At 59.6% G+C, this 24,363-nt stretch overlaps 1 protein-coding gene across 1 annotated transcript; it reads left to right on the top strand.

Annotated features, from left to right (window-relative positions):
• Nucleotides 1-242: 242 nt before the first annotated feature.
• On the top strand, nucleotides 243-23,873 carry LOC125918349 (reduced folate transporter-like). The gene is given in 7 exon segments (XM_049624348.1): nucleotides 243-389; nucleotides 6,148-6,383; nucleotides 10,395-11,135; nucleotides 11,137-11,167; nucleotides 11,245-11,437; nucleotides 13,852-13,993; nucleotides 21,605-23,873. Coding segments are annotated over 6 exon segments (1,569 nt in total). The 5' UTR covers nucleotides 243-389; nucleotides 6,148-6,194; the 3' UTR covers nucleotides 21,878-23,873.
• The last annotated feature ends 490 nt before the right edge of the window (nucleotides 23,874-24,363 follow it).

Below are 24,363 nucleotides of genomic sequence, written 5' to 3'. Positions count from 1 at the left end.
CCCGTGGATGGGCCAGGCCCCTCACGGAGGCTCCCAGGCCCGCGCCAAGAGGCGGCCTCGTGACCGGGGGCAGTGGCGGGGCGGGCGGACCGCGAGCCTGGGAACTAGCGCGGGGCACCGTGGCAAGCGCTGCCGCGGCTGCGCGGGTCGGAGCGCGGGCGTGGCGTGGCCGGGGGCGTGGTCCCGCCGCCTTTCCCGGCAGCGCCCGCGGCCGCGGGTCATTGTGTGCGCCGGGGCGGCGCGTGCGCCCACTTCGGGTGGGTCCTCGCCCCCGCCCAGCGCTGCAGCGCGCCTTTAGGAGCGGACGCCGCCCGCCCGCCCGCCCGCCCGGGTACCTGGGGAGGCGCGCACCGGGGACCGCGGGGTGAATGAGGGCCGGGGGCTGCGGGGTGAGTGCACGGGCCGGGGGCTGCGGGGTGAGTGCACGGGCGTGGGCACGCCCGGCGCGTGCAGGGCGCGACCTGGGCGCACGGTGACCCGTTCCTCCCCGCGGTGGCCGTGGGTCCCGTGAAGGAAGGGACTCGGGCATCGCCCGCCCGCCGCATTTCCCGCCGGTGCTCACGGTGCGCGCGCGCTCCGATCCTCTGTGGTGCGGCTCGCTCACCTCCGGTCACTTCAGCACCTGTCCAGCCAGTTGGGGTCTGAGTGCCGCCCCGACCCTTCCCCGTCACTCTGGGACTCTTACCCAGGATGGACAGAACCGCGTGGACTCGGCGCTGGCGGCCGGGCACGGTGCCCCGGCAGCACCACCCGTGCGCACGTGCTCCGCCGGCGGGGCAGCGGGGGATCCCCGGTCCACCCACGCGACCGGGAGGGCGCTTGGCGCGCTTCCCAGTCCCTACCGGGCCCATTGTTCGTCTCCTGCCCCAGAGCTCAGAGGTGCTGATGGCCATCCTTTTTGGAGGAGCGGTTGCAGCAGAGAGTGCTGGAGATTGTCTGGGAACCCGAGCCTTGTACTTGCGGTCCTTTCCTGAGTGGACCTGCCGGTACATCTCTGCAGGCGGAAGCTATCCTCCAGGGTCCTGTTTACTTTCCGCGAGTGAAACGCTTGTTCTGGAGAGTCCAGGGTTGTGGCCCAGACACACGCGGCATGTTCAGGGCGCCCAGCCCCAGCCCCGCTGGTCTGAGCACAGGTTAGGATCTGAGACAGCTCAGAAGTCCAGAGCATCTAGAGGAAGCTGGTTCCCATGCTGCGCAGAGTGCGGTAGGGTACAGGTTTTGGAACAGGGTCCCCTGCTGAGACCCTCTCCATAAGGGAGACCGGAGGGCCCTCCTGCAGTCCAGACTGAATGAGCAGAACCAGGACTTTCTGGCCTGGGGGAACTGCCTTACTCTGCAGGTGTGGGAGCCCAGTGCCCAGGCCTGAAGGACCCCAGATGGTGTCTCCCCCTGCTGTCTCCCACCATACTGCATTGCTCTGTCTTTGAATCCTTTCGAGTTGGTGCTACTCATTCCTTTCTTACCGAGGGGGCTTTAGTGGATGTCAGCAACTGTGGATATTTTAGTCACTTGTGCTGGGCAGTGATGATCAGCCAGTTTTCAACATGTGGGTTCGGTGTCTACAGTAGTGATGGCCAGAAGCTGTAATTTTACTCTTTGGAACAGGGAACTGTGTCAAGCAATTTGTGGGGGTCTTTCTTTTTCACTAAGAATGTAATGAACCTCCCTCGTTAACCTGGGGGAACAGTAGCCAGTTTAAAGCACAAAACAAGGCAGGTGGATTTTGCTTTTTTTTGGTTTTGTGTCTCTAGACTGACTGGGTCCTGGAGGTACAGAATCTCCCCCCCAAGACGGGTGGTCGGGGGGGGGGGTGTCCCTGTGGGGGCTGTTAGAACCTTCTCTTGGGGGCACTTGCTGGGGTCCTCGGTCCCCTCCCACGACTCTCCTGGTTGGTCGGTGTTTCCTTCAGTTGCCCTGAAGGGGCCTGAAGTTGCATGGCATTGGGCTGGGGTCAGGGCACTTGCGGTCCAGGCCCGTCCTGCTGCCCACTTGCCCTGAGCTCAGTGCCTCATCTGCCTTCTGGGCTGTGCTGCACCTGTGCCCGCGTGGTGGCACCCCTCCTCACCTTCCTGGAGCCTGAGCCTGGGAAGGGCCTGCGTGTTTTCAAGAGAGGACTTTGAGTCCTGGCCGTGGCAGCTGGCCGCTCGTCAGGGCTGGTGTCTACACCCAGCCCAGGTGAGTTGAGTGAACTCACCCGAAGCAGACGAAGTCCACCTGAACGTGGGCAGGGCCCCAGCCTCGCTGGCTGAGACCCCTGGCTTCTGAGTTGGCCTGTTTCTCTGATGCTCAGTCCCGGGCACGGGCTGCCTTTCCTCCTGGAGAGGCCGCGTGACAGGGCTTGTCAACACGCACTGGTCCTGTAGTGGTCAACACCTTTTCCCCAGTGGCCAGTGTTAAAAATGGATTTCAAATTAGACTCGGGAGGTTTGGCTCCTGTTTCTGTGTGGCAGGCCGTGCTCCAGGGAGGGGACCAAGCTCCTCCCCTTGAGCCTCTCCTGCCTGGCTCAATTCAGAGTTCCCTGGATTCTGAATTGTCCGGCCTGTACATGCCCAGCCTGTTGAGAAGTTGTTCAAAGTGTGGGAGAGGCGCATTCCAAAGTGGACCCAAGCCTGATGACCCCAGGTGTCTCCGTGCAGATAAGCATCGCCGGCGACCGCTTCACATGGTGGGTCGTGCCGCGGCCTACTGTCCTTTGTTCTGGGAGGTCAGGTGGTGGCACTTCAGCTGTGAGGGGTGACCAGAGGGTCAGCTTTGCCACACGTGCCCCGGCTTGTAGGCTCGCTTGCCTCCTTGAGTTCAGCCCCGGGTGCCCCTGCGGTGGGACCTCTCACGTCGGGGGTCCGGGAGCGGCTAGGGACGGGGAGGTCCAGGACCGGGCCCCCCCACCCCCGCCCCGAGCTGGAGGAGGCGCGGGGCTCTTAAACAACAGTCGGGAGCAATATCTGGAGCAGAAATGCAGGTGCCCAGTTTTGAAGGAACGCTCTTGAGAGTCTGGAGCCTTCCATGCTCCTCAGCGCCTTCACTGCTGTTTCTGCCTCCTGGCACGGGGCAGGGTGAGGCTGGGCCAACAGCGGGACAGTAAACGTACTCTCCGTCGCAGGCGGGCGTCTCCACTGCCCCTGGTGCCCGGGCTGAGGAGCCGAGTTCCCCTTTCCGGTGTGCCCGAGGTGGGTGGGAGGCCCTGCTGCACTTCTGCGGAGACCCCTGCTGGGAACCGGTCTTGAGCAAATGTTCACGGACACTTCGGGTGGACTTCCCGTACAGGGGTGACTCAGGCCAGCTCGTGGGCCGCAAGTGTAGAGCGAACACAGAGCGTGGTCCCCAGAGGTGAGACTTGTGTGCAGGACACTGAGCCGAGGACTTGGAGTGAGCTGTGGGGGCATGGGGTGGGGGGGAACTTAGCATCATGTGGTCAGAGAACAGAGGCGGCCCCAGAGGCCAGGGCATCTTCCGGCTGGGGGAGGCCTCTCCTTCACCCCAGCTGTTATGGAACTTGGGAGAAGGGCTGGGGCCCTTGGCCACCCAGCAGGTTGAGCCCCGCACAGGGCAGTGTCCCTAGATCTCAGGGATGGAACTGGAGAATGGGCAGGCAGGGAAGGGGCTCTCTGATGCACTGTCTCTGTAGACACTCCCCCCGTTCTCCGTGAGCTCCATCGGTGGTAGGGGCTCCCTGGCCATCACCTGGGCCGGCTCCTTTCGTACCCATCCTTCTGGGCATTGAGGTTGGCCCACCTTTGTGTTGTGACCCTGGAGGGCTCCCAGGGGCCCACCCGAGCGATGGTTGGGGTGGGGTGGCCACACTCCCTGGGAGTCCTGACGTTGAGATGTAGCCCTGCACGTCCAGCCAGGGACCGGAGGCAGAGTGTCCTGGGGCGCTGTGTTCTTTCACCTGCTCGGGCCTGCCCGCGGGACGTGTAAGGTGCAGAGTCCTGGGCCGTGACCCAGACCTTCAGACAGCTGCACGGGGAGCTCCTGGCAGTTCTCACTGTAGAGAGGGAAGAACCACTCCTGGGTTTCCGAAGCCTTTGGAGTCCAGGATATAGAACAAAAAGCATTAGTGTGTTGGGTGCTCGTGTCTGAAACTTGCACCATTGCCCCAGGACTCAGGGGGTACCAGGTAATGGTAAGTTCTCATTGCTTCTGGAGATGATACCTGTTTGAACAGGATGGCCAAGTCCTCAAGGCCTCTGAGCCCCTGGGAGGGTGGGGACCTGCCCCTGGGGACCCTGGGTTCAGGTGGATTCTTGGCTGTTCACCCTGAGCTGGGGAGCCTGGCTAGGTGAGTGTGGGGTTGCCCTGGCGTCCAGGGAGTGTACCTGGGAGTGGGGGAGTGAACTTGAGGGGGTCCTGGGGCAGCGATGGGGTCCCTGGGGGTGCACCCGAGGTTGGGTGGTTCTCCCTGTGGCCCTGGGCCCGCCATGTGTACGAGCTCCTGGTGGGTTTGGAGGAGGGAATACCAGTCTGTCTGTTGAAGCCATTTGGCCTGTGCGCCCTGCGGCGGTTTTCCGGGGGTGGGGGGAGTTGCAGCTCTGCCGCCTGGCTGACCGTTTCATTTGGCCCCTTGGGAACGTTGAGGGGCCGGCCCAGGACCTTGTAACTCCTGGGACCACCACCCTCCCCGCCTTTGAAACTCTCAAATTCTTGCAGCTGCCCCTCGCCCCTGCCATCGCACGTAGCCCCCACAGACCCTCCAGCCTGGCTTCGGAGGGGTTCACTGCTGTCCCCCTGGTTTTCCCTGTGTCACAGAAATAAGCGTGGGTGCGTGGAAGGCGGGGACAGGCCTGCTCACGAGGCCACAGTTCACTTTGCTGAGGCTCTGTGCTTCCTGGGGGTGGGGTCTCTGCAGTCACCTGGCTCTTCTGCGGCTCATCCTGGGAGGAGTGTGGGAGCACTTCCTGCTTGGATGGTCTCTGGGCTGCATGTGCTGGGAGTCTGGTGGCTTTTCCTCGGGGTCCCTGGACCACCCCCCACAAGGCTGGTTTCACATCTTGGGAACTTGGTCGCCCGCTGGGAATTGGAGGGGGTCCCTGCCCGGATCCACACCCTCTATGCACTCTCCTTGAAAGGCCAGGCCTCGCAGGAGCAGAGTTCTCCCGCCGTCTGTCAGCCCCGCCACCCTCTGCACCCAGGGCATCCCTACCTGGGCTGAGCCACGGGGCTCCTTAGCACGCGTGTCCTCCCCACCCTCCCACGATGCCTGCCTGCCGGGCTTCCTGCTTATTTAAAAAGAAGGGTATATCAGTGCCTTAAACGGAGAGCCAGAGTCACTTGACTTATAGAAACATAGTAACAAAGGGAAACAGCCGCAAACCGAAACGGGAAACTGGAGTGGGTCTGACCCCCTGCTGCTCTCTGCTGGAGTAGGCTTAGCCGGTTTGGGAAGCTGCTGCTGCCGCCTCTCAAGGCTCCAGGGTCATTAGGCTGAAGGCCTCTGTCGCACGTGGTCCCTTCCTGTCACCTTGTCACCCTCTCCTCCAGAGGCTCCTGCTTCTCCCTTTGCCCTCCTTGCCCACAGTCAGTGTCACCCCCAGGCTCGTCTGCCACATCCTCCGGTGTTGTGCACGGAGTCCCCCCACCGGCGACGGGACGGCGCCCCCAGGCTGCAGCTTGCTGACTGTGGCCAGGTGTGTGCCAGGCGGCCCGGCAAGGTCTCTTCCTGCCATCTTGGGGCAGCTGGGTCTCCGCACAGGGACGTGTCTGGGTGCCGTGACACCAGCCGCCGGAGCAGGCTGTCCCTGAGACCTCTCCCGGGGAGGGATTCGTGCCCACCCCATAGTCCATAGCCATTGCCACCGCTGTGAGCACTTGAAATGAGTCTGGTGTGCTTGAAGACTGGATTTTAAGTTGTATTTGGCTTTAGTTGATGTTTAAAGAGCCAATCCCGTGGTGGGTGAGGTATGGAATGAGGTCGTCCTGGTAGCCCCTGGAGGTGCTGACAGCCCAGTGGGTGCACCCGGCATCTGGGTTGCTACGGGCTCCAGGGGATTCTCAGGTTTGGGGCCTCTGGGCTCTTCTCCCCGTGTGGACGTTGAGTCCTAACTCCGTGAAAGAAGGGGACGCTCTTCGGTGTTGTTTCTGGGGGCAGGCAGGGTGGTGTCCACCGGCTGCCGGTTGAGCTGCCCCGATTCTTGCCTCATCTGTTTCAGGAACAGCCTCCTCTCCTGCAGGGCTGTGGGCGGCCTGGACAGCAAGCATGGCGCCCTCCGGCCAGGTGGCGGAGAAGCAGGAGCCCCCGGAGCTTGGACGGGACCCTGAGCTCAAATCCTGGAGGTGCCTGGTGTTCTACCTGTGTTTCTATGGCTTCATGGCACAGATGCGGCCCGGGGAGAGCTTCATCACCCCCTACCTCCTGAGCACCGATAAGAACTTCACGCAGGAGCAGGTGCGTGGGCGCGGCATGTGGGGGCGCCCCGGGCCCGGGGTGGCTGAGCCTGCGAGGGCAGGTGGCTGTGGGGGTCAGGGGTCCCGATCCCGGCCCCCCCCGAGGGCCACCTCCACACCAAGGGCCAGACTGTCACTGACCAGGCCAGTTCGAGAGAGAGGGATGGCAGCCGAGAGGGATGGCTGGCTGCCCCAGCCGGAGGGGGAGGACCCCACCCCCGCGGGCTCACCTGCTGAGACGGCTCGCTTGCAGCCTTTGAGGACTGAGGAATTTCCCTTTGATGAGGCAGCCAGGACAGAGGGTCTCCTTGAAACTTGACTAATAAGCTTACACCCTGGGGCAGCAACAGATTACACACCTCCAGCCTTTCCTTCTCCACAAGACTAAAGAACCCAAGGGCTGTTGGTCAGTGAATCTCTCGGTCAGGGCTTCTGTGCCAGCTCTGCTCACCACCTGGCTCTCCTGCCCGACCTGTTCCTGGCCCAGGCTCCCTGCTCAGTCACCCCTGCCCTTCGGCCTCTGGCCACCTGTCCCCTCCAGCGTGTGTGCCAGCCCCTGTGTCCCCTGTCACTGTGTCTGAACTGTGGGTCATGCCGAGCTGCTGCCTTCCTTGCTCCCTGAGAGCTTGTCACCGTCCCCTTGCACACCTGAGACTTGTTTAAGTCAAGTGGCGTTGCCGCCCAAATGAGGCCTGACCCTCAAAGTAGCCGCCTTAGGAAAAATGGAAATACCTGCCTGACCGGCTCACAGGAGGTCTAACCCTGCATGTGACTGCACCTGATCCCAGAGCCAATCACTTCTGAGGGGGGGGCCCTGTGCCCCCCCAACCCCCACACAGGCCCTCTGGCCCTCCTCCCGCGCTCACTGGTGGGCCAGGTGGCTGTCGCTCTCAGGAGCACTGCTGTCTGGAGGGGCGGCCGGCCCTCATCAGAATAAGCGCGTATGTAAAACTCCATTCAGATCACAAGAAAAACAAGAAAAATGTCTGCAGCAAAGTTATAAAGCTCATCTGCCTGCTCTCCAGTTGCACGTGAACTGATCGAATACAGATGATCCTTGAACTTGGGGCTTAGGGGTGCCCAACCCCCGTGCAGTTGAAAATCTGCGTATAACCTGACTTCCCAAAAACTTAGCTACTGATAGCCCACCGTTGACCAGGAGCCTTGCCGACAGCGTGAACAGTTAACACGTATTCCGTGTGTCGTGTGTGTTTCATATTTTATCCTTATAGCAATGGAAGCTAGAGGAAAAAGTGTTTTTAAGAACATCGTAGGGAAGAGAAAACAATGTGGCACTTGGACTATATTTACTGAAAACAAGCTGGAGACAAGGGGAGCCACGCAGTTCAGACTGTGGTTCAAGTGTCCGCTGTGGGGGGTTCCAGACATTCAGCCAGACCACCAGCCCCGTGGACGCCATCAGACGGGCAGTGGAGGCGGGCGGGCCGTGCTCGCGGCTGCTCGGCGGGGCCCACGGGTGGCGCAGCTGTGAGCTGGCTGGCTTGTGTCCGCACAGCCGCTGCGGCTTCTCGCTGCTGGGCCGACCGGGGACGCTGGTCCCCACAGGCTCGGGCTGATGTGACATTCATGCACCCTGGGGGTGGAACCGCAGAGCGTTCACCTGGTGCTTAGGTGGCCTCCAGGCTGTCCCTACCCCAGCCCCCGGCAGGTGTGCGGGGCCTGGCCACGCACACGTGGCTCCCGTTTCCCTTGCCAGCATCTGATTGGTGCTGTTGAGTTTCTGCCCATCTGATCGCAGTGAACAGCCGGTGTGCTGCTGGATTGTGTTTCTCTGCTCTCCGTGCAGTCCGCGGGGCCTGGCTGTCACCTGGCTGTCTCTGTGCTCGCAGGCCAGCCTCCGTGTCCTCCTCCGGGGCTGTCTGCCTTCTGGTTGCCCTTTGGGGTCACGTGTTTCTCCTAGTCTGGGCTGGTCTCCCCCGCTTTGTAAGCTTTAGTCTGGCCAGATTGTCCACGGTTCATGCTGTGAGGTCACCTGACACGGCCCCCCCTCCACCGCAGACTTAGGAAGTGCCTTGGGGAGGGGACGGGTCCTGCTCTGCACCCGCAGGCCTGTCATTCCTTTGCATCCAGGCTGCCTGGCTGAGTCCTGCTGCCGCAGCCCCCACGGAAAGCCCCCACCCGGGACCACTGACCGCCATCCTCACGGGGCTGACACCACCTGGTGCCCTCCTCAGTGAAGGTCCCTGTGTCATTCCTGCCCTCGCCTCAGGCGGTTCTCCGTGTGCGTACAGGCTCTGCCTGGCATCAGCTCTGGTGTTTCCTCCCGGAGTTTGGGTAGGCCGTGGTTCTGCCCTGCCCCCTTCGTCCCACTCCGTGGCTCTGCCCCGCCCCCTCCGTCCCACTCCTCAGAACCCGCTGGTCTCCCTCCTGGTGCCCCATCTTCCCTGCCTTCCCACGGCTGCTGTGGGGCCCGGCCGAGCCTGCCCGATCCGAGAAGCAGCAGCCTGGAAGCCACCTGGATCTAGGTCTGGGCACGGTTTCCGCGCTTTCCCCGTCAGCCTGGACCAGACACGAGCGGGATGGGAATGCGTCCAGGTGATGCCAGGCTCGGGCCGGGACGAGGCTGACCTCGTGCCAGGGCCGGGCCACGTGACAGTTGCCGTCTGCCCTGGGGACCTCGTGGGTGCCCTGTCCTCCAGGAACTTCCCCGTGTGACATGGGTCAGCTGTTTGCCAGGCCTGAGGGGAAGCAGAGTGGGGCTGTGGGGTGGGGCTGGGGGTCATTAGGAGACATCATAAGTGAGGGCCGTTTGATGTTCTTGGAGACTGTAAACACGGTCCAGACCCCCCTGCAGCTGGGACCCTGTGGCTCTTGGTGACCAAGTGCAGGTTCTTCTTTCCCCCGGGGCCCACCTGCACCGAGTGTCCCAGAATGTCCTGGGGCTTTTGTGCACGGTGTCTCGGGGGCCACGGCCTGGGGGTCATCCTCAGCTTCCCATGGCCATGTGGGTTTAAGAGGCCACCAGCCAGGGAAGTTCTGTCACGGGCCCCTGTGTCTCAGAGCTGGGTCTCCCGACAGCCTTCCTTGGGCCCTGAGGCTTGTCCTGTGCACGAGGGCAGAAACAGGTCTCCACACTTGGCCCGGGACCGTCTGTGGCCAGCCGGGCCCATCATGTAGCATCCCCTGGGCGGGCAGGCGCCGGGGCCGCAGAACTCCCCGACTGAACCCTCTGAAGTGCTGGGTCCACGTGGCGTCCCAGAGCCTGGTAGGTGGTGGGCACGGCCCCCCGTGCTGACCCAGGTTCGACTCCGGGGCCTCAGAGCCTGCTGGTTTTCAGGGCCGAGGGTCCCCTGGGCTGTCTCCGGGATTGCTCTGTGGTCCGAGTCAGGTTTGGTGCCCTGAGTCCGGTGCGTCCCCAGGGAGGCCGCAGCCTCTGGGGGCCTACCTGTGCCTGCCCCGGTGGATCCGAGCCACGGCCAGAGCCCCGTGGTGGGGTCCAGTGGCATTGGGTGCAGGGGCTTCCCACCCAGTGTCCCTGTGCCCCGGGACCGAGTGAGGGTGGTGGCTGGTGCCCTCCCCCAGCAGACAGGCGTGAGGGGGGCCTGGCCGGGCCCTGCTGTTGCCTCTGGCCCGGTTTCCTTTTCCTTGTGGTTTCTTCCCTTCCTTCTGGTCTGTGAAACCTGTTGTGCGCACTCGTCGTCTGCGGCCTTTCCTTCTGAGACCGGAGTGTAGGTTGGTCACAACTGTGACCAAGGAGAAGCCACATCGTGTTTCTGTATCACGAGGAACAAACAAAGCTGGGTTAGCGCGTGACCGCGTCATGACTGCTCGTTAGTGAGTCGGTCCCCGGCGTCCCGTGCCAGGAGCGGCGTGCCCGCGGGGCCGGCGTGCCGTGGGGCGGACGTGGTCGGCGCCGGGCCGCCGTGCGCAGTCCCGACGGCCGTGTGTTTTTGTCGGATGTAGTAAGGCGGGGAAAACGCCGACGGCCCGGGGGCGGGGGGCGGCCGGGGCGCTCGAGGGGCCGCGGTGTCACGAGCCTGCCGTCCCACAGGTCACCAACGAGATCACGCCGGTGCTGTCCTACTCCTACCTGGCGGTGCTGGTGCCCGTCTTCCTGCTCACTGACTACCTGCGCTACAAGCCGGTGCTGCTGCTGCAGGGCCTGAGCTACATCTCCGTGTGGCTGCTGCTGCTGCTGGGCGATTCCGTGCTGCACATGCAGTTCATGGAGCTCTTCTACAGCCTCACCATGGCCGCCCGCATCGCCTACTCCTCCTACGTCTTCTCGCTCGTGTGCCCGGCCCGCTACCAGCGCATGGCCGGCTACTCGCGCACGGCCGTGCTGCTGGGCGTCTTCACCAGCTCCGTGCTGGGCCAGCTGCTGGTCACCGTGGGCCGGGTCCCCTTCTCCACGGTCAACCACATCTCCCTGGGCTTCCTCACCTTCAGCCTGGTCCTCGCCCTCTTCCTGAAGCGCCCCAAGCGCAGCCTCTTCTTCAACCGCGCCGCCCCCGCGCGCCACGGGGCCTCGCCCTCCGAGCTGGACCGCATGAACCCGGCCCCCTCCCAGCCTGCAGACGCCAAGCCGGGCCGGGCGCCGCTGGGGGCCTGGCGGGACTGGACCCTGGTGCGCATGCTCCGGGAGCTGGGGGACCACCTGCGGCTGCCGCAGCTGCGCCTCTGGTCCCTCTGGTGGGTCTTCAACTCGGCCGCCTACTACCTGATCGTCTACTACGTGCACATCCTGTGGAACGTGGTCAACCCCACCACGGACGCCTCCTCCGTCTACAACGGGGGGGGCGGATGCCGCGTCCACCCTGCTCGGTACGCCCACGGCCCCGCCGGCCTCGCCCGCCCCGCCCGCCTCCCCAGGACGGCCGTGACGCGCCCTGTCTCCCCAGGTGCCATCACCTCCTTCTCCGCGGGCTTCGTGAAGATCCGCTGGGCGCTGTGGGCGAAGCTGGTCATCGCGGGCGTGACGGCAGTGCAGGCTGCGTTGGTCTTCTTCATGTACAGCACGAGCAGCATCTGGCTGTGCTACGTGGCCTTCGTGCTCTTCCGTGGCGCCTACCAGTTCCTGGTGCCCATCGCCACGTGAGTCGACTGGAGCGGGGCGGGCCGTGTGAGGCCGTGGTCTGGGTGGCCACTTAAGAGCCAGAGCCACAGCCTGGCCGGTGGCGGGTGGCCGGAGGGCCACACGCCTTCCTCCTGCTTGCTGGGAATAGACAGGCTGTCTGCATGTGTTAAGAGGCCTCCCTTCCAGAATGTTCTGTGGGGAGCAGAGGGGGCACGTGCAGGCAGCGTGGAGCTAGCGGGGCGGTGTGCTCTCTTACTGGGAGGAACAGTGAACCTAGCGTGCCCCCCCGCTAGGGGCCCAGCTGTCTCTTGTCCGTGGCACGGCTTGTCCCCGCTTTTGTGACCCCGAGCTCGGCACGGAGCCTGCCACGTGTGGCATCCCCTCTGCTTCTCCCGTGGCGGCTACTTGGTGTCCACAGTTACCAGCCCTTGTCATGTCCTTCCTCCCAGCTCCCTGGCCTGTTTTTGAGGCCCCAGGCGCTGCTGCGGCCCTGACTGGCGCGAGGCCCTTCTTGTCCCTTTCCGCGGCAGGGCACGGTGACACACAGCCAAGGAGTAACCAGGTGCTGCCCTCAGCCCACTTGTGCCTTCTAGAACTTTCTCCAGCCCACGTCTTGCTTGCTCCTAAGATCCTCTGTGTATTCCTTTGAACTGACCCTTTCACGAAGCTGTATGCTGTTGCCACACATGTTCACACCACATGTGCCCACGCCCCACACGTGTAGGAGCCTCCCTCCCTCCCTCCCTCCCTGAGCTTCCTGCGCCCGGCGGGTCGGCTTGGGTCTGTTACCAGCTCCCCTGCCCGGCCCTGGTTCCCCTCCGGGCCTCACCCCTCCTGGTCACCCCTGATCAGATCATCTGTCCGCACTCGATCTCGAGCTCACGTGGCATCCTCAGGCTCCCAGCTCCTTGGTGTCGCCTCACGGAAGTGCCAGTCCCCAGCTTTGCTCTCCACACTCGGTCCACACCTGCCCAGGGGTCCCTCCTCTTCTGTTGGGGAGGGCCGGGCTCTGCCAGACGCCCCGGGGACGGTTTCCTCGGAAGATGCCCAGCCTACTTCCCGTGGCCGGGACCACCTCCCCTGACGACCCCCTGTGTGGCCTGCTGGTCCTCCCTGCCTCCTGTCCCTCCTCGCCCTCTCTCAGCCTGCAAATGTCCCCAGGGCATCTCGTTGGCCAGGAGCGCCACGGTCAGCACCGGAAAGGGCTCCGGGTCATCTGCTGTGACTGCTGTGCACTCGATACATGTCCTCCTCGGATGTTTGTGCTGATTGTAGGAACGCAGAAAGGGTGGGATACGACGTGGGCTGGCGTGGAGAACGGCCCTTCTGGCTCCACCGCCAGGCCTGCTGCGGCCGTCGGGGTGTCTGGGCTGACCTGGGACCACGCTCGTCCCGCTGCAGCCCTGCCCCGCACACTTAGCTGTGTGCTTCGGTGTCACAGGTGCAGGCGCAGTCGGTCCTCTCGGTGATGCTGTACGGCTGGTCCCCGGGTGACTGGGATGCCACGTGCGATGTTTCCCTGCGACTTTGAGCCCTGAGGTCGATAGCCCCTCATCTGCGTTTATTCCTCCAGATTCTGATGGCCGCAGATGGGTCCCAGGAGGGACTGGCCAGGCCGGGGCACGTGCCCCGGAAGACGGTAGATCCCGGGCGAGCGCACGGTGGCCCTGCGGGCCCCTTGCCTTTCGTAGGGACAGTTTGCATCTGGCCTCTCCTGCTGGGTTCTGTACTGTCCCTCGGGCAACCGGATGTGGTGGGAGCTTCTCGCCGTGTGCCCCTTGTCACGTCTCAATTGCTCCCACCGGGGCTGTGGAACACAGGAGACACGCGGGGCAGGTGGCCAGGGACCCTGCCCAGCTTGGGTTTCCTCACTCTGCGTCAGTCGCGCTGCTGCTCATGTGGGCGGGGGCCCTTCCTTGTTCCCCACCCAGCACAGCGGCCCCTCCGCTTCTGTCATCCTCTTGAAAGGCTTCTTGCGTATTTTCCTTCATTCTTCAGAACTTCGGAGTGTTTTTTTATCCAGTTGTTTTTAGAGGCACCTCGGGGATTTTCGCGGAAGCACCTTCAAATGTTCACTTTTCTGCAGAGGACCGGGAGCCGTGTGCACGTTCATTCCTCTTGCTTTTTCTTGTTTGTTTTACTGTTCTGTCCCTAATTTCTCGAGTCGTGAAAGAACAGTGATTCCAGCACCCTCGTGATTTCTGCCTGTTCTCACGAGGCTCTCGGGGCTCTGTTTACTCTGTCCCAGAATTACCAGGAGATGTTCTGGACGTCTTCCCGGGGTGTGTGTTGTCCTCGGGGTTGCACGCACACAGCTTGCGCAGGGCCCGGAGCGCCGCCTGGGTCCCGGGCCAGTCGTGCCGGTTCCCTTTGTGCGGTGGGCGCGCCCCGTGCCGCAGCTGCGTCTGAGCTCGGCTGCTTTCCCATTCAGCTTTCAGATCGCGTCCTCTCTTTCTAAAGAGCTCTGTGCCCTGGTGTTCGGAGTCAACACATTCTTCGCCACCGTCCTCAAGACCATCGTCATCCTCATCGTTGCCGACAAGCGGTGTCTGGGCCTCCCGGTGCGCTCGCAGGTGAGTCCCTTCCGCCTCGCGTCCCGGGGACGGAAGCCTCTGGAGGGGTGTCCGGCCAGCGGCATCTCCCCCTCCAAAGGGTCTGGGTCCGCGGGTCCGCTGCAGGGGCGGCGTGGGCAGGGTGGGCTGGGGCAGAGCAGGAGCAGGGAGGGAAAGGTCAGCTGTGGTTGGGCTGCCCCGTCCCGGGGGCCCAGGCTGGGGCCGGGCAGGCCCCCTGGTCTGGGCAGCGCACAGCCGGCCCTGCTTAGGCTGCTGGGGCCCCCGAGGCCGCCCAGATGCAGGCCCCCCCGAGCAGCCCCCGGCGTCCCCCACGCCGGCTGATGTCCCAGGAAGGACAGAGGTATGGCTGTGAGCCCCTCCCTGTGTGGTTACAGCTCACCGCCCGTTTGAGGTCTCTGCCTTTGATGTCAAAACCTGTCCGGCCTGGGCCCTGACCCTCACTTGAGCTGTTTTTTGTCCGAAAGACGGGAGAGTAGACCTGGGGTTGACCTGGGTGCGCGCGGGCCCCTGTCTGGTCCCTCCCTCCATCCAACTCTGGGTGGGTCCTCGGGGCTTCTGAGCAGGGCTTGAGAGTTCTGTCCCCCGTGAGGTTGGGGGACACTGCCACGTGTGACTCTGGCTGGTCTCGGGCAAGCTGGAATTAGCCAGAGGGCAGGTCCGCAGGAGGGAGGCAGCCAGGCTCCTGGGGACCACCCCGCCCCACCCGTGGCCTGACACATACCCTGAGCCTGGGGGCATGCAGCCTCCCGTCTGCCTGGAGCCTGGACCTCAGTGGGCTTGGGCTCCCCGGAGAAGTCCCAGCCTCTGAGCTGAGTTGGCACTACTTTGGTGACCCCAGAGTTGACTGGAAAGAGGCGCTGGGCGGGGACAGACCCTCTTGTTTGGAAACCGGCCTGCGGGGTTTGAAAACCTGGTTAGGAGAAGAACATGTGAAGTGCTTGCTCCTGTCTGCCGAGCGCCCCCCTGTGGATGTGCTCTGTGTGGTGGACTGTGCTGGGAGCGGCCGGCATCCAAAGTGTGCGTTAGTCGTGTTACTGGTGGAGTTGCCGGGCCACGGGAGGTTGTTAGTAAGTTGGGGGGCGTCCGGAGTTCTGTGCAGCCCCGCACCCGTATGCCTTGTGGGGTCGGCGGTATGAGGTCCGCGCGTTCTGTGCGGCTCTGGCCCATCTGTCCATCCTGACGGGGTTTTTGCAGAGCAAAACTTCCAGATTTGATCAGCTCTGGTTTACCTGTTTCTCCCTTTATGCGTCTGGGCTTGGCGTCACGTGGAAGAACTTTTTGCGTGACCCGGGCTCTCGAGAGTCTTCCCCAATCTCTTTCTTAAAGTTTCATGGGTTTACCTTTAAGTCTGACCCACGCGGACGTAAGTTTTGTGTGAGGTCAAAGGCCGCCTCTGTCCGGACGGCCCGTTGCCCGGCCCCGCTTGTCGAAGAGACCGTCTCTTCTCTGTCCAACTGCTGCCTCACTGTTGTCAGAATCGCGTTGCGTGTGTTTGTGCGGGTCTGTTTCTGGGCTCTCGGGCCACCCACGGAGCTGGACACCTGCCCGTCCGCCACCGCGTCCTGCTCGCCAGCTCCACGGTGAGCTCTGAAATTGGGCAGACTGATTGCCCCAGCCTTGAAGCGTGTTTTCAGGATTGTTTCCACCTTCTAGTTTCCTTGCCTTTCTCTGTAAGTTTTATTTATTTTTTAAAACTTTTTTAAAGTTTATTTTGAGAGAGAGAGAGCAAGCATTGGAGGGGCAGAGAGAGGGAGAGAGAATCCCAAGCAGGCTCCACACTGTCATCACGGACCCCGACATGGGGCTTGAAGCCACAAACTGTGAGACGATCCGAGCCGAAACCGAGAGTCTGACGCTTAACCGACCGAGCCACCCAGGCTCCCCAGCCTTTCTGTGTAAATTTTAGAGTCAACTTGTCTACCTACAAAAATTCTTGCTGGAATTTTGCTGTGACTCACAGTAAGCCCGTGTCCGTTCTGGGAGAATTGGCATCTTCGCTCTGTTTCCAGTCTGTGAACGCGGTGTGTGTCTGCATTTGTGTGGAGAGTGCTTGATTTCCTCCCGCATCTTGCAGTTTCTGGCAAACGAGTATTATACGTGCTTTCTTAGGTTTATGCCTAAGTATTTCATTGTGTTTTGAGCAATTGTGAGTGGTAGTGTATTTTAATATTCGTGTCCACACTCGTCTGCCGGGGCTGCCATATGGAAGCACCAGACGCTGGGCAACTCACAATCCTGGAAGCTCAGAGTCTAAGGTCAGGGTGTGCACAGAGCTGGGTGCTCCCGAGGGCTTGCTGGCACGTAGACGTCGTCTTCTGTGTCCTCATGTGAACTTTTCTCCGTGTGTGTGCACGTCTGGTGTCCCTCTCTGCTTCCAGGAACAGGGGTCACATTGGATCAGGGCCCACTGTTATGACCCCTCTGACCTTAATTGCCTCTTTGAAGGCCCTGTCTCCAAACACAGTCCCATTGGAGGTGGGGGCCTGCACACATGGCTTCGGTCCAGCAGCACCGTGTGCTCGTTGAGAACACGTAGGGATACACCCGATACTCGGGTGTTGGTGTTTTATAGCCTTGCTGTGGCCATTCGTTAGTTCCAGGAGGTGGTTTGTTTTTCACGTGCTTTTTCTTTCCTTTTCTTGCCTTACTGCGACTGGCTCAGACTTCCTCCTTATTGTTTCCTTCTTTTTACTTGCTTTAGATTCATATTCATCTTTTTCTAGGTTCTTGAAATGGGAATTTAGATCAATGACTCGAGGCTTCTTTTTTATTTTATTTTTATTTTAGAGAGCACGCGAGCAGGGGCGAGGGGCAGAGGGAGAGAGGGGATCTTAAATGGGCTCCGCACGAAGCGTGCCCAACACGGGGCTCGGTCCCAAGACCCTGGGATCATGACCTGAGCCTAAATTAAGAGTCAGACGCTCAACCTTCTGGGCCACCCGGGTGCCCCTTGAGGCTTCTTCTCTAACATTTGCATTTAGTGCTGTGCGTGCAGTCCCCTCTCTTGCCGCTTCGGCCGCGTCCCACAGATCGGGAAGCTGCATTTTCATTTTTGTTCATCTCAGTGTATCTTTTTATCTCTCTTTGACCTATAATTATTGCAGATGGTCTCGTTTGGTTTCCAAGTGTTTCGAGAGTTTCCTGTTATCTTTGTTGTTGATTTTCCATTTTGATTCTATTTTGTGATCAGTGAATACAGTCTATCTGATTTCAGTCCTTTTAAATTTGTTGAGGTTTGTTTTCTGGCCCAGGATGTGGTTTATCTTATTATATGTTATGTGGACCCTTGAGAAGAATGTGAATTCTCCTTTTGTTGGGTGGAGTGTTTCATAAATTCCAGTTAGATCTGATTGATGGTGGTATTGATTTAATCTGTCTCCCTGTGGATTTTGTCTCATCCCGTTGTTGAGAGAGGAGTGTTGGCATCCCCATCCTTCATTGAGGCTTTGATCGTTTCTGCTTTCAGTTCTATCGTGTTTGTCTTCACGTGTTTCTAGGTCTTTTGTTTGTTGCACACACCTCGGGGATTGTGGGGATTGCAGCGTTTTGATGGATTGAGCTTTTGATCATTATGAAATGTCCTTCTCTGCCTCTGGTCATTTTCTTTTCTCTGACGTCTACTTCACCTAATATCAACATAGGCACTCCTGTTTTCTTAAAAAAAATTTTTTTTAAATGTTTATTTTCGAGAGAGAGAGAGAGAGAGAGCGCACAAGCGAGCAGGGAGGGGCAGAGAGAGATGGAGACACAGAATCCGAAGCAGGTTCCGGTCTCCCAGCTGTCAGCAGAGAGCCCAACGCGGGGCTCAAACTCACGAACCATGAGATCATGAGCTGAGCTGAACTCCTACGCTTAACTGACTGAGCCACCAGGTGCCCCTCTGTTTTCCTTTAATTAACATTTGTGTGATACACATTTTTACATCCTTTTACTTTTTACCTGACTGTATGGTTATATTTGAAATGAGTTCCTTGTACACTACATATGATTGAGTCATGTTTTATAATCTATTCTGCAAACGTCTGTCTTAAGTGGTGAATGTAGACCATTTATGTTTAGTGAAATTATTGACGTGTTAGAGTTTACATCTGCCATATCATTTTCTGTTTTCCTTTTCTTCGCCTTTGTATTTTCTGTGCCTTCCTATGGATTGCACATTCTTTAGAGTTTCATTTTATTTGTTGTGTTTTTGAGTGTATCTCTTGCTATAGCTTTTTTGATGGTGACTGTGTTAAATAACCTATTTGAGCGAAGTATAGAAATCTTATCTCCTACCATGTCATTCTACCTTCCACTGTTTTTATTTATTCGTTAAAAAAAATTTTTTTTGAATGTATATTTTTTTTTTTTTTAAATTTTTTTTTTTCAACGTTTTTTATTTATTTTTGGGACAGAGAGAGACAGAGCATGAACGGGGGAGGGGCAGAGAGAGAGGGAGACACAGAATCGGAAACAGGCTCCAGGCTCCGAGCCATCAGCCCAGAGCCTGACGCGGGGCTCGAACTCACGGACCGCGAGATCGTGACCTGGCTGAAGCCGGACGCTTAACCGACTGCGCCACCCAGGCGCCCCTGAATGTATATTTTTGACAGAGAGAGAGAGAGCATGAGCCAGGGAGGGGCAGAGAGAGAGGGAGACACAGAATCCAAAGCAAGCTCCAGGCTCCGAGCTGTCAGCACAGAACCCGACACGGGGCTCAAACTCACGAACTGGGAGATCATGACCTGAGCCGAAGTCGGACACTCAACCGACTGAGCCACCCATCGCCCCTACCTTCCACTGTTAATAGTATAGTTGTCTCAAGTATTTTCTCTACGTATCATTACAGCCATATAAGTTAGGGTTCCAAATTTTGCTTTAACTATCAAACATTTAGAAATTTCTAGAAGAGAAAGAAAGCCTTCTGTTTACCCATGATTTGGCTCACTGTGTTCTTTTGTTTTCCCCGCTGATCCAGGGTTTCTTCTTAATGATTTCCCTTCTGTTCAGAGAATTCTCCTTTAAGCCCTTCTTTTAGGGTAGGTCAGCTGGTGACAACTTCTTCTGTTAGTTTTTCCTTTTTCTGAGAATCTCTTGATTTCCTTTTCATTCCCAAAGGAGATGATACTGGATATAGGCTTCTAGGCTGATAGTTTTTTCTTTTAACTTTGAAGAAAAATGTGTCACATCCTTGTGGTCTTAACTGGCTTCTGATGAAAAAGCCACTGCTTTTCCCTTAAGGTGTCACTTTTTTCTGGCTACTTGCAAGGCTTTTCTTTTTCCTTTGCCTTTAGCTTTTTCAGAAGTTTAAATATGGTGTGTGTTGGTCTGATTTTCTTTGGGTTTGTCCTGTGTGTGTGGTTCCCTGAGCATCTTGAATCTGTAGGTTTATTTCTCACCAAATTTGGAGCCACTATTTCCTCAAGTAGTTTTCCAGCCCTATCCTCTTTCTTTTTGTGGGATTCGCATGACACAACATCACATCTTTTGTCATATAAGGGAATGAAGCTCTGCTTAGGATTTCTTTTTTTTTTTTTTTTTTTAGTCTTGTTTTCTCTCTGTTTAGATCTGATGATTTCCATCGCCCCATCTTCCAGTTCGTTGATTGTTTTCTCTGTCCTGTCTGTTCTGTTCTGTTGTTGAAACCATTGAGTTTTTGGTTTGGTTATTGTGTTTCCAATTCTAGCTGTTCTTTGTCTCTTTCTTTTCTTAGAGTTTTTGACCTATTCCAAGAGTGTTAATGCACCATGAAACAGCTTCATCATGCTGTGGTAAAGTCTCTCTCAGATAATTTTAACATCTCTGTCATCCCTGTGATGGCATCTGTAGATTGTATTCATTCAGTTAGAGGTCTTTGTGGTTCTAAGTGATTTTTTTATTAAAACCTGGACATTTCGGAGATTATGTTAAGAGATCTGCATCTTACTGAAACCCTCCACTTTAACTGCTTTTTCCTGACACTGCTCTAGCAGAGGAAGTTGGGGACATGTGCCTTGTTACAGCCAGGCGGGTGGAAGTTCAGGCTCTGTGCTCAGACCTCCTGACCAAGAGGGAGCTGGGGGGGCTCCTCGCTCCTCCTGCCTGCCTGGCAAGGACGGGGGTTCCAGTTCTCCCCACCTGGCTTCCAGCCTCCAGTGGTTACAAGGTGGGGGGTGCCTTGTGACCGCTCCCACATGGCCTCCAGTGGAGGGAATGGGGTGTTCTCCCTGCTGCTGGGCAATGGTACAAGTCCTCAATCCACAGGGCTAGGGTTTGGGGGTTGTTACCGCCTGGGGAGAGTGAAAGTCCAGGCTTTCTGTGTGGTTTCTGCCGGGGTGAACTTTCCAGCTCCCCACTGGGCCTTCACCACCATCTGACGGGGGCCCCATTGTAGTCTGGGTAATGAGGGTGGGGTTCAGCCATTGTAGGGCTGTTCCCTCTGTCTGTTTCCTGTCCTGATGGGCTGTCCCTCTCTAGTCCCAGTCCTTTTGCTGGAAAGAACAGCTTTTATTGTTTTTTTTTGTTTTTTTTTCCCCTTCATTAGCTGGCATTTCTGGGTTGCTGGTTTCTTTTTTTTTTTTTTTTTAATTTTTTTTAATGTTTGTTTATTTCTGAGAGAGACAGAGAGAGAATGTGAGTGGGTTGGGGCAGAGAGAGAGGGAGGCACAGAATCCGAAGCAGGCTCCAGGCTCCGAGCTGTCAGCACAGAGCCCGACGCGGGGCTCGAACTCACGAGCTGTGAGATCGTGACCTGAGCTGAAGTCGGACGCTCAACCGACTGAGCCACCCAGGCGGCCCTGGTTTCGTTTCTAAAATTACATCACAAAATTAGAAAAGCCCAGGGGACACATTGGTGCTTGTCCTCAGCCTCCAGGGCTCCTAGCTGGTGAACTGCCTTCGTCTGTGTGCTCTGTGTGTAACGTCCAGAGCGTCAGCCGTACCTGGGGGAGGAGTGGGGAAAACACATCCGCTCCATCTGCCTGGAAGCAGCGTCCGTCATGGTTCATTTCCCGGTTTTGCTTGTGAAGATGAGCTTTTCCCAGAAAGGCATGGAGAGGGGCCTGCGGGGAGCGGAGCGCCAAGGTCTCGGGCAGGACCCACGCCTGGTCTGGCCCGCAGACGCCCGGAACCGCCTGGACTGCCCGTCCCGGCAGTCAGGAGACTCAGGAGGGACATTCCCACGTTCTGGGCGCCCCGCGCAGCTGCACCGATCCCCGGGGCAGAGACTGGCTTGGGGCTTGCGTCTGGGCTCCGCCGTGTGGGAAGTTCCCGCACATGCTTGTCCTTGTGCCCTCGGCAGCCGTGGGAACTTGGCCCACAGAATGAAGCTCATGTTTGTTCTCATAAATCGAGCGGAGCATCTTGGGGTAGATCACAAGGGCCACGCGATGCAGGGAAACTGCCAGGGCTTGTGGGAAAGCGGTGGGGGGCCCCCCAGGGCTTGCCCTGGAGCAGGGCAGAGGGCGGGCCCTGCCCACTGTGGAGACCTGCTCCTGGCCTGTCCCCCGACCCTCGGGCACCCAGCCCCACTCCTGCAGTGTTCCTGTGGCCTCCGCGGGAGGAGGGAGAGCCGGGGAGGAATCCACAGGCCCCTTCCCGCCCCTGCCCCTCACCTGCCTGGGCTGACCTCACCCCTACCCCTCTCTGTTCTAGTTCCTCGTCTACTTCATGTTCTTCCTAGTGCTGTTCATTGTCTACCTCTCGGTGGCCATGCTGGTGATCCTGCGGCACCTCCGGGAAGGCCGCCACCCGCCCCTGGCCCTGCCCCCGCCCCAGGAGGAGAAGGCCGAGCAGGTGCTAAGCCTGCAGGACAGAGGCCTCAGTGGCCCGAAGCCGGAAGCCCCCCCACCGGCCCTGGAGGACAGCGTGTGGACGGCAGGGTTGGCCTCTCGGGAACAGAACCAGCACCCCGAGGCCAAAGCCTGACCCAGCCCGGCCTAGCGGGAGGCCAGGCTCCTCTGGCACCGGAGGCAGCCCGTGCAGCGTGCTCCACGTCCTGGGGCCTCGATGTCTCAGAAGGGATGTCTCTTCGCAGCTTGCCCAGGACCCGGGTTCCGGCACGGTCCACATTCCAGTGTTCGCATTGTGGAGCCAGGGACTGACGGGGACCCTAGGTGGGATATCCCTGTGACCCACACCCCGAGGGCTTGTCTGGCGGTGGCCCTGAGTACTGGTTCTCGTCCCCATCCCGCTGCCTGCTGGGGCACTGCGGGCTGGCTTGCTGTCCCCGTGGCGGGGAGGGGGGTCTCATGTGCCCACCAGGCCACTCTGCCTTCACCCCGCCCCCCACAAGAGGCAGGTCCTGCTTGTTCCTGGGGACCAGTGAGGGGGCCAAGATGCCAGCCTCAGGGACTCAGTCCCCCACAGGGTATCCTGTGCCCTGCAGGGCCAGGCCGGGATCCCTGATTCCCGTAGCCTGTGGCTAAACTTGGTAAGGCCAGTTGTCCAGGTACTTGCTTTAGACTATGTCCCTTTCCTAAAAAAAGTTGACCTAAATGAGAAGCCTCAGTGGGCTTCTCTTTCCGGGTGAGACGCCAGGCATTGGCCGCTGGCAGACATTTGCCCGTCAGGTGGAAGCTGGGACGCGGGGGCCCTGGAGCCCCGCTCCTCCCCCAGCGGGCTAACCCTGACCTACCTCACTGGTGACTGCAGACCGCTTGGGGTCACTCACCCACGTGCCGGCCCACACGGGACCCACCCTGAGCACACCGCCTCAGATGCAAGACCGTCGGCTCTCCCCAAAATCAAACCACAAGCTCCACACGTGGAGGGGCTCCTGGTCTTGTACTAACCTGGCGTGGGTGGGGGCGGCTGGTCAGGAGGCCAAGAAGAGGGCCCCGGCCCCAGGCAGGAACCCAAACCAGGCCCCCACGGCCTCGAGCTGAGCACAGCCCCCTCCTACAGCCCTGTCTTGAGAAGCGCCCGTGCCCCGCGGGAAGGGAAGGCCAGCTGCTCGGAGCCAGCTTGGTGCAGAGAGGTTGGAGCAGCCCTCCTGGAGAGGAGCTGCCTGCACCCAGGGGTCCCTGAGGTCCGCTTGTCGGGACAGGGTGTCTCAGGAGGCTGCCCTGAGGCTGCAGGAGGATGCTGGGGGGCAGGGCATCCACAGGGGGCCTCCCCGCTGACTCCCCACCCCCACCCACCCCATGCCCCAGGGACCCCGTGGGGAGGGGCAGTGCTCTTCCCCTTCCATGCTCAGGGATCCTGCGGGACTTGCCGGGTGGAGGGCGGTGCCTCTCACCTCTGGTCACTGACCTCGTGATGGAGGCCTTTGCGCTTGCCCCCACCCTGACCTGCGAACGCTCCCATCGGTGGGTGGCCCAGCCACCTGGCCCCAAGGTGGGTTCTGCATGCTGCAGCAGCTCTGGGGAGAACATGGGTGCTGGGTCTACACCCCGGCTTGCCTGTGCGGACTGCCGGCCGTCCCCAGGGACGCTCCGGAGACCAGGTTTAGGGCACCAGCATCCCCGTGCACGTGTGTGCATCTGACATCCGTGTACATCTAGCCACGCCCACCTGTGCGCCTTCAGCAGGACCCACCAGCGGGACAAAGACTCCCACGGTCTGTCTCACGATAACGAAGCCTGCTTCCAAACCGAGTGTCCGTGCAAAAGGCCGTTTTTATTTGGAGCCAGTTGGGAAACCACATTACACAGTTAGCAGGACCGGCTGCCGTGGTTTACAGGGCAGCGTTGAGACAGCAGACCTGAGGCACTTGGCTCCGTGCCCACGACCCTTCCAGCACAGCCACCAGGGGGAGGGACCCTGGGGTGCCCCCAGAACTTCCCCTTCAGAGTGCTGTGTCTACACAGCCTCGGGTCCTAGGGCTCGGCAAGGCCGGTCTCGGGTGAGCCGTGTCCTGGCTGAGGACAGGTGTCGCGATCCTGTTTGCCCCTGTGCCTTGTTTTAAGTAAGCTTTGTGCCCAGCGTGGAGCCCAACATGGGGCTTGAACCCACAAACCATGAGATCATGATCTGAGCTGAGATTGAGTCGGACACTTAACCAACCGAGCCACCCAGGCACCCCTTTCCTCTGTGGTTTTTTGAACTGTGTCCCATGAAGATAAACCTGGGGCCCTGGACTCAGTAGGCAGGAGTTCTGGCCGGGCACCTGGGAGTGGGAGTAGGTTTTGGCCCAGTTGGGTTCCGGGATGTGCTCCTGGGCAAGGCTAGGGAAGCCTCTGCTCTGGGAATCCTTGCCTCAGCAAAGGAGTTTTGGACCTGGGCGGGGCCCGGGGACAGGACACTGCCATCCCTGGGTTGTGGGCCCCTCAACTCCTAGCCTGGGGGCGTCTGGCTGGCTCAGTCAGTAGAGCTCTTGATGTCAGGGTTGTGAGTTTGAGCCCCACGCTGGGGGTAGAGATTACTTAAAAATCTCCCTGCAGGGCCTTGGCTGGATTGAGCTCCACGTGGGA

The sequence above is a fragment of the Panthera uncia genome, unplaced genomic scaffold (assembly GCF_023721935.1).
Source record: "Panthera uncia isolate 11264 unplaced genomic scaffold, Puncia_PCG_1.0 HiC_scaffold_69, whole genome shotgun sequence".
Lineage (NCBI taxonomy): Eukaryota > Metazoa > Chordata > Mammalia > Carnivora > Felidae > Panthera > Panthera uncia.
Note: the sequence above shows the minus strand (reverse complement) of the source record. Positions and strands in the feature narration are given on the sequence as shown.